Here is a 14,066-nt window from a genome sequence, read left to right as displayed (position 1 = left end):
CACTCTTCTTGTCTGTCTCTCCTCACTCTTCTTGTCTGTCTCACCTCACTCTTCTTGTCTGTCTCACCTCACTCTTCTTGTCTGTCTCACCTCACTCTTCTTGTCTGTCTCACCTCACTCTTCTTGTCTGTCTCACCTCACTCTTCTTGTCTGTCTCACCTCACTCTTCTTGTCTGTCTCACCTCACTCTTCTTGTCTGTCTCACCTCACTCTTCTTGTCTGTCTCACCTCACTCTTCTTGTCTGTCTCACCTCACTCTTCTTGTCTGTCTCACCTCACTCTTCTTGTCTGTCTCACCTCACTCTTCTTGTCTGTCTCACCTCACTCTTCTTGTCAGTCAGCTTGACTCACTCTCCTCACTGGAGAAATTAAATCTGATCTGTGATGCGACTGTCGTTCGGCACGCTGCATTGAGCAGCCGCGTTCAGTTTTTAATTGTAGTGTCTGTTCTTTTACTGAACTAAATGATTTTTATTTCGATAAAAAATCAAAACGACGGTGGGGGTCGGTGACGCGGTGGGCAAGTGACGTAACCGGTGTTGCGGCTTAACACCGGTATAACCGTTAGCACTGTCTATCGCGGCAAGCCTACAGTGGTCCTGATCCTGTGAATTTTACATTTACAAGTTGAGACATTTTTGTAGGTTTTAGTTGGAGCCACAGATGAGACAAGTGTTAGTACTTGAAACTAATCTAGTCATATATGAGCAGTGCCCTGCCCTCTCATTCACTCAAGTGCACTGAACCTCATTATTACCTGAAGCAAATCAATGTAATTCCAGTAATAAACCTCTGTACATTTCACTTGTGATTAACGTGACCAGACAAATTTACTGTTAATGGACAATAAAAAAAATCTCATAACCAGGAATTCACCTTTGCAGCTCATAATAATGAATTGAAATATGCTCCGTTATTTTATACTATTTACGTATTTTAATATTTTGAATACATTTTTTAAAAGATTTTATTTTTGGCATTTTGCCTTTATTAAGATATGTGACCCTGGACCACAAAACCAGTCTTAAGTAGCATGGGTATATTTGTAGCAATAGCCAAAAATACATTGGGTCAAAATTATCGATTTTTCTTTTATGCCAAAAATCATTAGAATATTAAGTAAAGATCATGTTCCATGAAGATATTTTGTAAATTGCCTACCTTAAATATATTTAAACTTAATTTTTGATTGGTAATATGCATTGCTAAGAACTTAATTTGGACAACTTTAAAGGCGATTTTCTCAATATTTTGATTTTTTTTTGCACCCTCAGATTCCAGATTTTCAAATAGTTGTATCTCGGCCAAATATTGTCCTATCCTAACAAACCATACATCAATGGAAAGCTTATTTATTCAGCTTTCAGTAGATGTATAAATCTCAATTTCGAAAAATTGACACTTACGACTGGTTTTGTGCTCCAGAGTCACATATGATAGTGTAGAGTAGACAGGAAGCAAAGGGGGAGTGAGAGAGGAGGGTGGGATCAGAAAAGGTCTTCAAGCCGGGATTCGAACTCAGGACACCCACAACGCAACATCGTTATATGTCAGCACACTGCCCACTAGGCTATCGACACTGACAAGATTTTGAATTAAATTTAATATTTTGAATTTTGAATTATTTTATCAGCTTTAGTCATTTTTATTAGTTTTTTTTTAATAAATATACTTCTGTTTAGCTCTAATTTCAGTTGTAGCTTTAGTCATGTTATTACTTAAGTTTAAACTAATTTTGTTAGTTGCCAAGGCAGCATTTTAAGTTTGTTTTATTTTATTTTATTTCTGTAAACAAAAATTATTTGTAACATTTTAGTTAACAGTAACAACACTTATAGACTTTTTTTTACATGTATTTTGTAATTAAATTCATTAGTATCAATTGGTATTAGATATTGAATTATTTTTAAATTTAGATTATCACTGCAGTCATCTTTGAATTCATATACTGTAGTTTATTATAAATAATCAACAACATTAAATATAATCTTTACCAAATCTCAAAATGAATATCCATTTTCATACTAAATTTCAAATGAATCCTGAATTCACAAAATAGTATAGAATTTGAATATTTATTAGCCACCTATTGGTTATCATCCAGAATTGTAATATCAGTGCATCCTTAGATTTAATTATTGGCAGAATTGCAGGAATATGCGGCGCTTTTCTTTTTTTTGTAATTTATGTGTTAAACATTGGCAGAAATAGTTTCTGTCTAGAGGAGTGTGGCAGTTACTTGAGGCAGTGTGTGTATGAGTGTCCGTGTCTCTCTGCAAATTGGATTGCTTTAGGCAGTGATGAATGTGAGTTAAAATAATAAAGCTTTCCAGAGATGGCCATACAATACATCAATTTGTCGCTAATCCATTACATGCTAATGCATTTTACCAAATCACATGCATACGCACTCCCTAACCTCAGATGACGTAATGATAGAGCCAGACTGTGTTTGTGACATGTCGGTCAGTCCATATAGCTTTGCTCCTTTGTCATCATAAATGTCAAAGAAATTAGTATTTTACCTTGAGGGCTCAGATACCCTGATCTTCTGCCAGTTCCCATTAACCTGCTGTGTGTTACAGCCTGATTGATGTGGTCTCTCTCCCTGTCTTTGTCAGGAGGGAGATGCTTTGGGTGCCATGGAGAAGGTGTGCCGTCAGCTGACCTACCACCTGAGCCCACACTCCCAGTGGAGACGGCAGGGGCTGCTGAAGAGTAAGCCACAGGCCTGGTGAGAAAGCAGAGCTGACAAGCAGAGAGGGGTCTCAGATTTAGGCAGTGAGGGAATATGCTGCCTTACTTTCCTCAGTACAACAATAAGGTTTTTTTTACACCTCAGTTTACAGCGATTTTCTTTTTGTTTCGTCCTGACTCTTCTCTCTTCTCAGGGTTCCCACAGTTATGAAAAATGTGGTAATAAATTAATATTTGGAATTTTGTTGAGATATTAAAAGTGGGTAATTCTATAGTCAATATACATTTTTCTAGTTCCCTTTCAGTCGGTCAGTCTCGACGTCACGTCGGATGACCGACGAAATTGGGATCTCGCTTAGAGAGACCAATCCACTTCGAGTGTAAACTAAACAAGCCAATGCACATGAGGGAACGGAGACGTCACGTCCCGTCGCCACAGCTCCTGTACCACCGCTGAGCGGCCGGGTCACCGGCTCGGCTCCTCAGTGAAAACCTGAATATGCGCTGCATCTGCTGCCTACTTATACTCACGCTGTGATCAGCAGCAGCTGGATGCAATAATCGCATGCCAATGTGCATTGGCTCGTTTAGTTTACACTCGAAGGACATCGGTCTCTCTAAGCGAGATCCCAATTTCGTCGGTCATCCGACGTGACGTCTCCGTTCCCTCCTTCAGGGAACGAGGGTTACCATACATAACCGAGACGTTATCACACACCAAAAGTTTGGGGTTGGTAAGTTTCGTGATCTCTTATGCTCACAAAGGCTGCATGTATTTGATTAAAAAAAGAAAGAATGAATAAGTAATTGAATAAAAAGAATACAAAAACAGTAATATTGTGAAATATTATTACAATTAAAAAATTATTTTTTCATTCATTTTAAAATGTAATTTATTCCTGTGATGGAAAGCTGAATTCTCAGCAGCCATTATTTCAGTCTTCTGTGTCAGTCTTCAGAAATCATTGAAATATGCTGATTTGGTACTCAAGAAATATTTATTATTATTAATGTTGAAAACAGTTGTGCTTCTTAATATTTTAGTAGAGACCATTTTTTCAGGATTCTTTGATGAATAAAAAGTTTGAATGAACAGCATTTATTTTAAATAGAAATCTTTTGTAACATTATAAATGTCTTAACTGTCACTTCTTATTAAATTAATGCATCTTTGTAAATTAATTTCTCAACAACAACAAAAACTTGCCGACCCCAAACCCTTTGAACTGTTTGCTGAATATATGCTATATTATCTTATAATTGCTTAGTATATATACTATATAAAATATTTAATATCATATAAATAATAAATAATAATAGTTTAAAAGTCATGTAAAAGTAATGAGCCCGTTTTGAATAGTTGTTCATTCTCAAACAAAACTCTTCTGTACGTTAAACCTTGCATGGAGGCCATATTAATGTACAATTTGTGAATCATTCTTTTTAATTGATTCTTTTCAATGAATCAATCACATGGATTCATTAGCAAAGTCCTTATGGACATTTATGTCAAAATTAGTCTCTTTCCATTTTTTTTCAGGCTCTTTTTGTTTCTTTTCTTATTTTCTGTCTAGGTCTCTTCTGCCACATAATTACTTTCATTTCACATGAAAACATTGCATTTAACGCTACATTGTAAATTACATTAATGCCCGTATCCTTCAGCCCACATACAGTAGCCTAGTGGCTCACAAGTGCCTCACTTTGTTCATTAATTAAAGTGATTAGTTGGTTTAAAAATAAAAGGCTTTCCGACTTTGCAGAGCAGGCAGTCAAAATGAATCATGTCTTTGCCAGTTGTTTGTCCATGTACTGATTTGTCAGCACTTAGGGATTAATTACGCTTTAAAAACCGCACGGCTAATGGAGCGTTTCATTTGAGGATTGGGTCCTAAGGTTCTGATATCCCCAAATTGTTTTAATACACAATATCTCGCATTATATCTCCAAGACAGCTGCGTATACCATCCAAATCTCATCACCTGTGAATTGGCTCCTCAACGGGGCTTTCAGCGGTTTCCTCTCCGTCCATTGATGATAAGAGCTGTGTTTATTCTGCAGAGTGAGTCAGTGAATGAAAGAGCAGCCTCCCACTGTGTGCCGTGTGGTTTTTTGCTAACACATGGTTCTGTGGTGTAGACTCATACTTATGTGGCTCCTTTCCAACTGCCATTAATATAGTCAAAACACAGACTGTGTAATGTGTAAATGAGGAAATACTAGGCGGTATGTATTTCCTGTGTCAATGGATACACTTTAGATTAGCTGACGCCTTTATTCTGTTCCCTAACTTATGTGTTCAGGGATAAAACAGCTGAAGTCCCCTACCGCAGTTCATTCACTGCATCAGCTGCTGTGGTTAAGCTGGAAAGTGAAGGCATGTGTTCTGCGTAGACCGGATTCGATACCTTCTTCCTTTTATCCGCTCCGGTTGTGTTGTCTAATCCTCACCGGGTGCTTTTTGTTGATGGAGCACTGCTGTTTGTCTGAGTCACACCACACACGGTTCTTTATTTGTTACGCTTATGTTGTGTACTGTGGTGTGGTGTTGCAGATGTGAATGCAGCTGTTGGGGTTTAAAAAGGGAAGTGTTTCTCAGACAGCGTTCGCACCTCTCCTTGGGTGTGTTGTTGATACTTGTGTGCCTCTAAGGGTCTCCTTATTCTCTGTTGAAATGTCCTCAAGTGCTTTTGTTTGTTCTGCCTGAACTATGAGCTTACTGATGTGATTTCATCAGATCGGCAATAACGGGACTGTCCTGGGGAAATAGGAGGTCAAATAATTTCACAGCCTGAAGGTGCAAAAAGGCAAGAAAAACAAGCTCAACTAAAATGAAAATGATGTGACTATTTTCTTAAATTCTTGTGTTTTTAAAAATCTGATTTGATATGATATGATTTTCTTTCTTGTATGGATTACAAAAAGAGTAGCAGAATAAGCAAGCTGCTCATTTCTATACAGTGCAAGTGAATGGTGACCACTGCAGATTTTCAAGTCAAGACTTTAGTGAATAACAAAATTGGTCTGTTTCTCAAACATAGCTCTTGTAATAGCAAACAAGTAATATAGATCATTACTTTTATTATGTTTTTATTATGTTAGGTCACTGTTCATTTTCATTGTATGGAAGACAAACTGTAAAATCCCCCACACCGTTAAAAATAAAGGTGCTTCACGGTGCCATAGAAGAACCTTTTTGTCTAAATGGTTCCATAAAGAACCTTTAATATCTAAAAAGGTAAGAAAGAGATGGTTCTTTAACCCTTGTGTTGTGTTCAGAACCCTTTCACACTAACGAGGTTACAGAGCAAAAAGGACCCGGCTTTTGCGTTCTCTCGCAAAGATATTTTGCGTTCCCTCGCAAAACTTTTTTTTCCTCCCACCCCAAATTTTTTCACTCAATCTGATTTTTTTCCACCACCATGTCCCTTTAGGGGCTCCGTACTAAAGCATTTATTAGTAAACTTTTGTCTGCTTTGTGAGAACATGAAAGCCTCAATACCTATTGTCATAATATTTTGTCTAGAAGGTGTGATGAAAGAAAGAAGATGAAAGAAAGATTATTTTGATGCAGGGTGAAGCCAGTTCGTGTGTGTGTGTGTGTGTGTGAACAAGGTGAAAAATCTCCCCCAGAAAAGTATGAAAATGATCAAAAAATTTTTTAGAAGTAGTTATACCCTTTGTGAACAAAGTCACAAAATTTCAGTCCAATGCGATAACATTAACTAGTATTTTCGGGAAAAATAAAAATTTTTCAGAGCAAAAAGGACCCGAACACCACATGAGGGTTAAAGAACCTTTGACTGAATGGTTCTTTGTGGAACCAAAAATTTTTTTTCTATGGTATCGCTGTGAATAAGCTTTTAATCACCTTTATTTTTAAGAGTGTATGGTGAAAAGAAATGGCTAATTTTATTTTTAATTCCCTTTAAGTATCCTGTTTCTCATATTTTTCTCCTGGGGAAATGTCTCCAGTACTCTCAAATGTGTTTCTCAGCAATGTCAAATTTTTTTGCCAAGATGTTTTATTTTTTTATGAACTCAAACATTTCTAATTCATACAAGTCTCATTTCTGTCTTTTTTTGGGAGAAATATTTGAGATTAAGTACTTACACTCTTTAAAAAAAAAAGGTTCCAAAAGGGAGTTTTCACAGTGATGCCAGAGAAGAAAAATGGAAATTCTGTAGTGTCATCTTATTATTATGTATGCTATTATAATACTGATTCATATTTTAAATTAGTTTTTATTTTCATACTTTCTGTTTTCATTTTAAATTTAGTATAAGTTTTAATTTGATGTGCTTTTGTCGTTTTTATTCGTTTTTGTAATATTTCCATTTAGTTTTATTTTTATGACTTAATTTTTATTTCAGATTTAGTTCTGGTAATATCAGTACTTCAACTTAAAATTATTTCATTTCTAATTTTCAAGGTTTTTAAAGTTGAAGTTGTTAATCTAATATTAATATTTGATTTTACTCCTTTATTTTAAAGAACAAAAACATTTTTTACATTTAGTTAGCAATAACAACAGAGAAATACAGCCAAGCATTCATGATGATTTCATTTTTAACTCTCATCATTTTATGTCTCCTTCAGTTGCCCTTCTCTTTCTCTCTCCCTTAATGATTCCTCCCTCTCCGCTCTAGTAATGGCTAAGAGCTAACATGACCTTAACCTCCTCCACCGGTCAGAGTGAGACAGTCTCTCAGACAGGTGTCCCATTTTCTCGAAGAGAATTCACACGTAACAGATGTTGGGCTGCAGTACGTGTGTGTTTATGCGAGCAATGCATTACTCATAGTGTGTGTGCAGTTTAATCTATGTGCCTCCATGCAAATATTTACACTAAAGCTGATTTGCAATTCTACATATAACCGGAGGAAATTATACATCTGCTCCGGATGTGTTGATCTGTTAGTTTACATGCATAATAACATGCATTTAACTTCTGTTAAATGCTGTATTTATATACGATAAAGTTGATTTATTAGCACAACTGTATACATCAAGAGTTTAGCACAGAAGAGTCCAAATCAGATGTATAGACCTGAATGTTTCCATTTGTTTAGGATTTTTTAAAATCTTGCTCATTTGCATAAGCTTGCACTGTCACAATGCCAACAGTATCGCCCACTCTCACTGAAAATAATATATTAGTCGACTGTCAAATTGTTAAATGCAAATGGAACAATAGATATCTGAAAGCTGTATTGTTATGCAGTTGCGTAAACAAAAAATATTGTTAGGAGTATTTGGATCGCTTCTTCAAAACAAAACTGGTTAATTGGAATCTGATATGCCATAGACCTACTACATGACCTCTATTGTTTCATGAACTGAAATGTGAAACGCATTGCCCTTGTCTGGTCTGCATGTGGCGAAGCGAGCCAGTGAAGAATGTCTTCCTCATCTCAACACAGGCAGACCGGAGCTTTCTGGATCATCATGTCCAGAGTCGACAGTGTTTTATGTAGCTTTAGCATATGATCTGCCTCCATAACACCCACATTAATAGCAAACACACTGGTATTTGAGGGGAGAAGAAAGATAGAGAGTTGTGTTAAACGAAAAAGGGATTTGAGAATGTAAAACAGGAGTAGAAGAGGGTGTGGAATAAGGGCTGTTGTGAAATCATACTGTCATCCCTCAGGCATGTCTTCTGAATTTTCCCTCCTATTTTTCATCCCTCTATTTTCTCCTCATATGATCTCTTGAGTCGTTCTAATGCTGCCTCTCCTCGACAGATTACCTCACAGTTCTGCCTTTTGCTAGATTTTCAGTGGCTTAAGCTCTCATTTCGTGCCTCTTTCTCTCTTGTCGTCTTCTTGTCCTCTTCTGCTCACGCTCTTTACTGCCTGAGAGCAGAAACAGCAGGTTCTGAATGTGGCATGATGATGAAGTTGCAATAGGCTCTTGATATTCAATCCTTACAGCTTTCTGCATCTCTGGCTCTTTCAATTTCATTCCCTGTCTGTCTTTATTCGAGCAGTGACTTTGACGTTTCATTTGGCACATGGCAACCTGCCTCCAATTAGTGGTATTTTTACAGTGATGCTTTTGTATTGATTTGCACAGCCGTCCAGACAGCTGTCATGTCAGAGTCATTGATGCCTGAGAGGCTGAGTAAAAAAAGCTGTTTGACAAAAGAAATTGCTTGAACTTAATGTTTAAAATTCACATAAAGTCATTACATAGAGAGCTTAAACATAGCTGCTGGCACTTTCCATGAATAGTGTACAAAATTGGGCCTGAACATCATTAAAAAAAAAGTTGGTGTTTCAGGTGTAAAAAGGTTATGTTATTTCTTATTTGTCACAGTTTTATGGTATTTTTTGTAATGGGGAAAATGATGACATACGCATGTAGTATTTACAAAAAAAAAACGACATCATAAAAACAGTTTTTATTACAATGAACTGAAAATCAATTTAACAGATTATGCCAAAAGCTTGACATTTTGTATGATTAGGATATAAAGCTTAAATAATGGGACATCAAAGTGTACTGCATTCAAGGAAAGTGCTTGCGCTCTTTTAAATGACAGAATGTGTTGTTCATAATACTAAGCAACATTTGAACTAGAAATGAAATGTTAGCGCACACATTCAGTTATCCTTGCATCCACTGCAAAAGAGGGTTTATTTCAGGATTTATTTCAGTGATGGTAATCCTTCATTTTGCTCTGAAAGTCACAGTGATGACCTTTCATCAGTGTGTTGGAGAATAGATCAGTATAATGATAGACTCTGCACTTAATTGGTCATAATGACCGCACTTATTATCCAAGAGTCTTCAACATATCATCGGAGGGTCTTAGGCCATTTTTAATGACCTACATTCACATTTTTATATGTTTGAAAAATGTCTCTTATGCTCACCAAAGGCAGTGTTTATTTGATCAAAAATACAGTGTGAAATATTATTATTAAAATTTAAAGTAGTGCTGTCAAATGATTAATCGCGATGAATTGCATCCAAAATAAAGGTTTTTGTTTACATTATATATGTGTGTGAACGGTGTATATTTATTATGTATATATAAATACACACACATACAGCATATATTTTAAAAATATTTATGTATATATTTATATTCATATAATTTCTATCATATATAAATATATTTAATATATAAATGTAACATTTTTCTTAAACATATATATGCATGTGTGTGTATTTATATATACATAATACATATACACAGTACACACACATATTATGTAAACAAAAACTTTTATTTTGGATGCGATTAATCACGATTAATCATTTGACAGCACTAATTTAAAGTCACTCTTTTCTATTAAAAAATATGAAAACTTCATTTATTCCTGTGATGCCAAAGCTGAATTTTCAAGTGGCATTACTCAAGTCTCCAGTGTCACATGATCATTCAGAAATCATTCTGATATGCTCATTTGCTGCTCAAGAAACATTTCTTATTATTATTTATTTTAAAAACAGTTATGATGCTTAATATTTATTCAGCGTTTATTTGAAATAGAATTGCTTTGTAATGTTATATTTGTTTAATGCGTCCCTAAATAAAAGTATTCATTTCTTTATAAAAATCTTACTGACCCCAAACTTTCGAACAGAGATATATATTCCAGCAATGTAAATTATGGATTGAAGTCATTATTTTTCTAATACCGCTCGTTATGTTCAACAGAAGACTCATAAAGCTGATTTTTGGGGTTGGGTGTTAGAGTTTTCCTTTCTCTTCCTCTCTTTTCCTCTATGACAGAATGTGAATGAACTGTAACAATCCAATACAGTATGGCGCATCTCTGACACCTCCCACCCACCTGCTGCTCTTCAGTTCGATTGTAATTGAAAGGGTTTATTTCTGTAAAGCTGAGAATGAGGAACTTAAACCTTATTGTCTTAATTCAAACCTATGTTCCGATCTATCACGCTAAAGTAATAACCTGATTTTATTTACATCCACAGGAAAGACGATGCAACGGAAGGATTTTTCACAGCACACACCTGCTGCCAGATCGATAATTAGACTTGTGTGAAAAAAAGAAAAAATGCGAAAAAAGTGTAGAAATTGCTGCAGAAATGGAAAATTGTAAAGTTGCTCATCATTCTCTTTGTTGCATTGTGCTACATTATTGTTATTGAAGGGGCAATTTAAATTTCAGATCAATTAAAAAGCTACATTAAGTAAATTAAGCATTAAGTAGATTGCTAAATCTCTGATTACACACAGCCTCGTATATCCTTTCCTGCTTTCCAAGCAGTCAAAAGCTTCATATATTGCATAGGAAAAACAATAAAGTGATTACTTGGGTGACTCTAAGATCATATGCAACCAGTGATTCCTCAAATCGGAGAGTTATTTAAGCAATTTTGGCATTTGAGAGATTTTTATAAAAACCTAAGAACACTGTAACAGATAGAAGTTTTTGAAATGTAGCTACTTTTCAAATTGTTCGCTAAAGTCACGTGGCAGATACCATTTTGCTAAAAGATAGTTTTAATATTTCTGCTTAACATCCCTCCGTCGTTAATGAGAACATTTGGAAATGATCAAATGCAGAAGAGAGAATGTAAGTGGGTCAGATGCATTCAGGGTGAGATTGCTGAGAGAGGGAAAGGCTTTTTCTCTTAAAGAGCGTGGGATTCGGGATCCTGGCCAGTAATATCAGGAGAGTTGATATCCTGTTCTGGTTTAGCCATTTCCTTGTCTTTGCTGCTGTTTTATTTGCTAGGTCAGTGACAGGATCAGAGCGGGGCAGGAAATATATCATTCAGAATGAGCATAGCATGTCAAATCAGGATGGTTATTATTCATCTCTCTTCCTCAAATGCCAGTTCAATAAGATATATGCATGTCCTGGTGTGAATTTGCGATGGCCATATTATGAATTAGTATTCTCGCCGTTTCTTTTCTCGCTTTCACTCTTTCTCTCTTCAAGCTGTGGTGGCACACTGAGCTTATTATGAGTCTGCTGCATGTGCAGCGGTTAAAGCAATGCATTTGTTCTCTTTTATTTAAAAAATCAGCTCCTCTTCCTGCCTTCATCTTCTGTTCCCCACTCTCATCTCTCATAGGTTCTTAATCCATATTTGACAATAACGACTGACATCGTGATTAAATTAACTCTTAAATTCTATGCTGTTCGTATTTCCAGGGGCTGTTTTGAATCTGTAATGCATTTACAGAAAATGAATGCTTTCAATCAGGTCTCAATTTCCCTCAATGAGACGATATCTCTGAGTTTTAATAAAATGTTAAAGCTGGTATAATACATTACGCTGCATAGACTATTCTTTTATTACTATTACTATAAAATTTAGTTCCTCAACAGTTCCTTTGTGCTCTTCTCGTATAGGGCTGGATAATTTAGTTTGTTCCCGCCCTACATTTCTTCTTTAGGCACTAATGACTGTTACAATTACTGTAGCAATTTCAAGTACTTCCATTTGTAGAAATCTAGTACCACATTAGTATGGATGGGAATTCTAATAATTATAATACATTTTATACAATGTATTTTGTTGCCACAGGAAATGTCCACACTAAAAGGTCTTATGTCAGACAGCACAGGGTTTGGAAGAGTCCATTTAAATATGTGAGCAGAGCTGCTGTTTATATGTAGGGTCCAACACTAAGTTGATGCTGCACCTGCCAATGTAAGTGAATTAAGATAATTTAATGACAAATGGCCATAAATTTTTTTGTCATAATAATGTTTGTAAAAATAAACTGTATTTTGCATTATTTTAATGAAAATATTATCTGTATTATAATTTATTTATTAAAATAATTGTATATTTTATATCATTTTATTTTATATGATCTATTTATTTGCAGTATTTCAGCAAAATTGCATGTTAAAAAAACATGAATGAGACATAATGTGATTCTATTTCTTGTATCTTAGAAATAGAATCTTAATTTAAGAATTTATGAAATCCAATATAGTCAAGCTCTCTCTCTCTCTCTCTCTATATATATATTTATATATTTAATATATTCAAGGTAATTGATTTAAAAAGATGCAAACATAACAGAGTCTATTAGTTATTAAATTGATTGTATGTTTTTTTATTTATTTTTTTATTCTTTCATGTATTTTCAGGGCCAGATTATAATTTTTGCCACATTATGTTTCAGTTCCTAATGAAATTACCAGCAGATGTGTCCTAGTTTTATTAGTGAACTGCTAGGAATTTTAGAATTCTTAATATTTTCTCTCCTCTGGTTCTGATTTATAAAATTCAATGAAAAGTTAATTCCCCCACCTCCACACACATTCTTACTCTCTATCTGCTTCTTTTTCTCTTTCTCAGTCTGAAGTCAGTTCTTTCAAGCCCTCCCTCCGGTGGGACATTAGATCTGTCTGGCATCCCTCTTGGAGTGAAAGACATGGAGCGTCTCTGTGCCTACCTGCATCACCACGCGTCCCGCATCGGCAGCCTTGAGCTGGGCTTCACCGAGCTCACAGACGATGCCTTCCTTCTGCTCCTCCCTACGCTGGCGTCTCTTCCCCGCCTTGAGACGCTGGCCCTCAATGGCAACAGGCTGACCCGTGCCGTGCTCAAAGAGCTCACAGACACACTGAAAGACCCAGACAGCTTCCCCAGCGTCACCTGGATCGACCTGGGGAACAACGTGGACATCTTCTCCCTCCCACAACCATTTCTGGTGAGCCTGCGCAAGCGCTGCCCCAAACAGGGCAACCTTCCCACCATCCTTGAGTTCGGCGAGAGCCAGGCCAGCGAGCCGGAGGGCCGAGTGGATGAGGACGATGCAGATGATACAAACAGGACTGAGAGTATGGGAGAACTCAGATCTGAGGTAGAAGAAGAGATTGACGGTGAGATGGAGATTGAGGACATGGTGGAGGAGTTGCTGGACTTTGACAGGGAAGTGCAGGGCAAGGAGGACGAAGACGAAAGTATGTGGACCTTGGAGGAGCAGCGGCTGGTAAAAGATCCAGTTGCAAAGCGGAGCAAAGAGAAAAGGCCGTCCAAAGCAGAGGGCGAAGAGGACTTACAAAGCCAGTCTTCCCATCTGTCCTGCTCCAGCCAGTCACAGCACTCTTCTGGAGCCATCGAGCCTTTAAGAGAAGATTCTGTCCCAGACCAGTTAGCGTGTCATTCGAACAACCCTACCTGATTGCAGCCACTGTCTAATTTTATTAGATGCTGGTCCCTTTAAGAAAAAGAGAAAGCGTGACAGGCTTGTTTTCAGACTGGGATATCCATGAAGTCATGGGATTCAAAAGGTTTTATAGGGTTGACACTCACAGTAGTTGTCTGTTGTTGCAAAGGAGAAATTTATCGCTTGTGAGGTTAAAAAAATATCAAATATAGCTTCTCATTCAGGTTTTTCCCTTCACTGTCATGTAAA

At 36.5% G+C, this 14,066-nt stretch overlaps 1 protein-coding gene across 1 annotated transcript in view; it reads left to right on the top strand.

Moving 5' to 3' along the window:
* Positions 1–13,850, top strand: part of LOC107743677 (leucine-rich repeat-containing protein 75A-like) — a 21,469-nt gene extending 7,619 nt beyond the window's left edge. The window contains exons 3-4 of the mRNA XM_016557046.1: positions 2,622–2,734; positions 13,004–13,850. Coding sequence (XP_016412532.1) covers positions 2,622–2,734; positions 13,004–13,832 — 942 coding nt within the window. The 3' untranslated portion in view covers positions 13,833–13,850. The remainder of the gene's footprint in view (positions 1–2,621; positions 2,735–13,003) is intronic.
* Positions 13,851–14,066: the final 216 nt, after the last annotated feature.

The sequence above is a fragment of the Sinocyclocheilus rhinocerous genome, unplaced genomic scaffold (assembly GCF_001515625.1).
Source record: "Sinocyclocheilus rhinocerous isolate Xijiao unplaced genomic scaffold, SAMN03320098_v1.1 scaffold166, whole genome shotgun sequence".
Taxonomy (NCBI): Eukaryota; Metazoa; Chordata; class Actinopteri; order Cypriniformes; family Cyprinidae; genus Sinocyclocheilus; species Sinocyclocheilus rhinocerous.
This window is presented reverse-complemented; position numbering and strand designations above follow the sequence as displayed.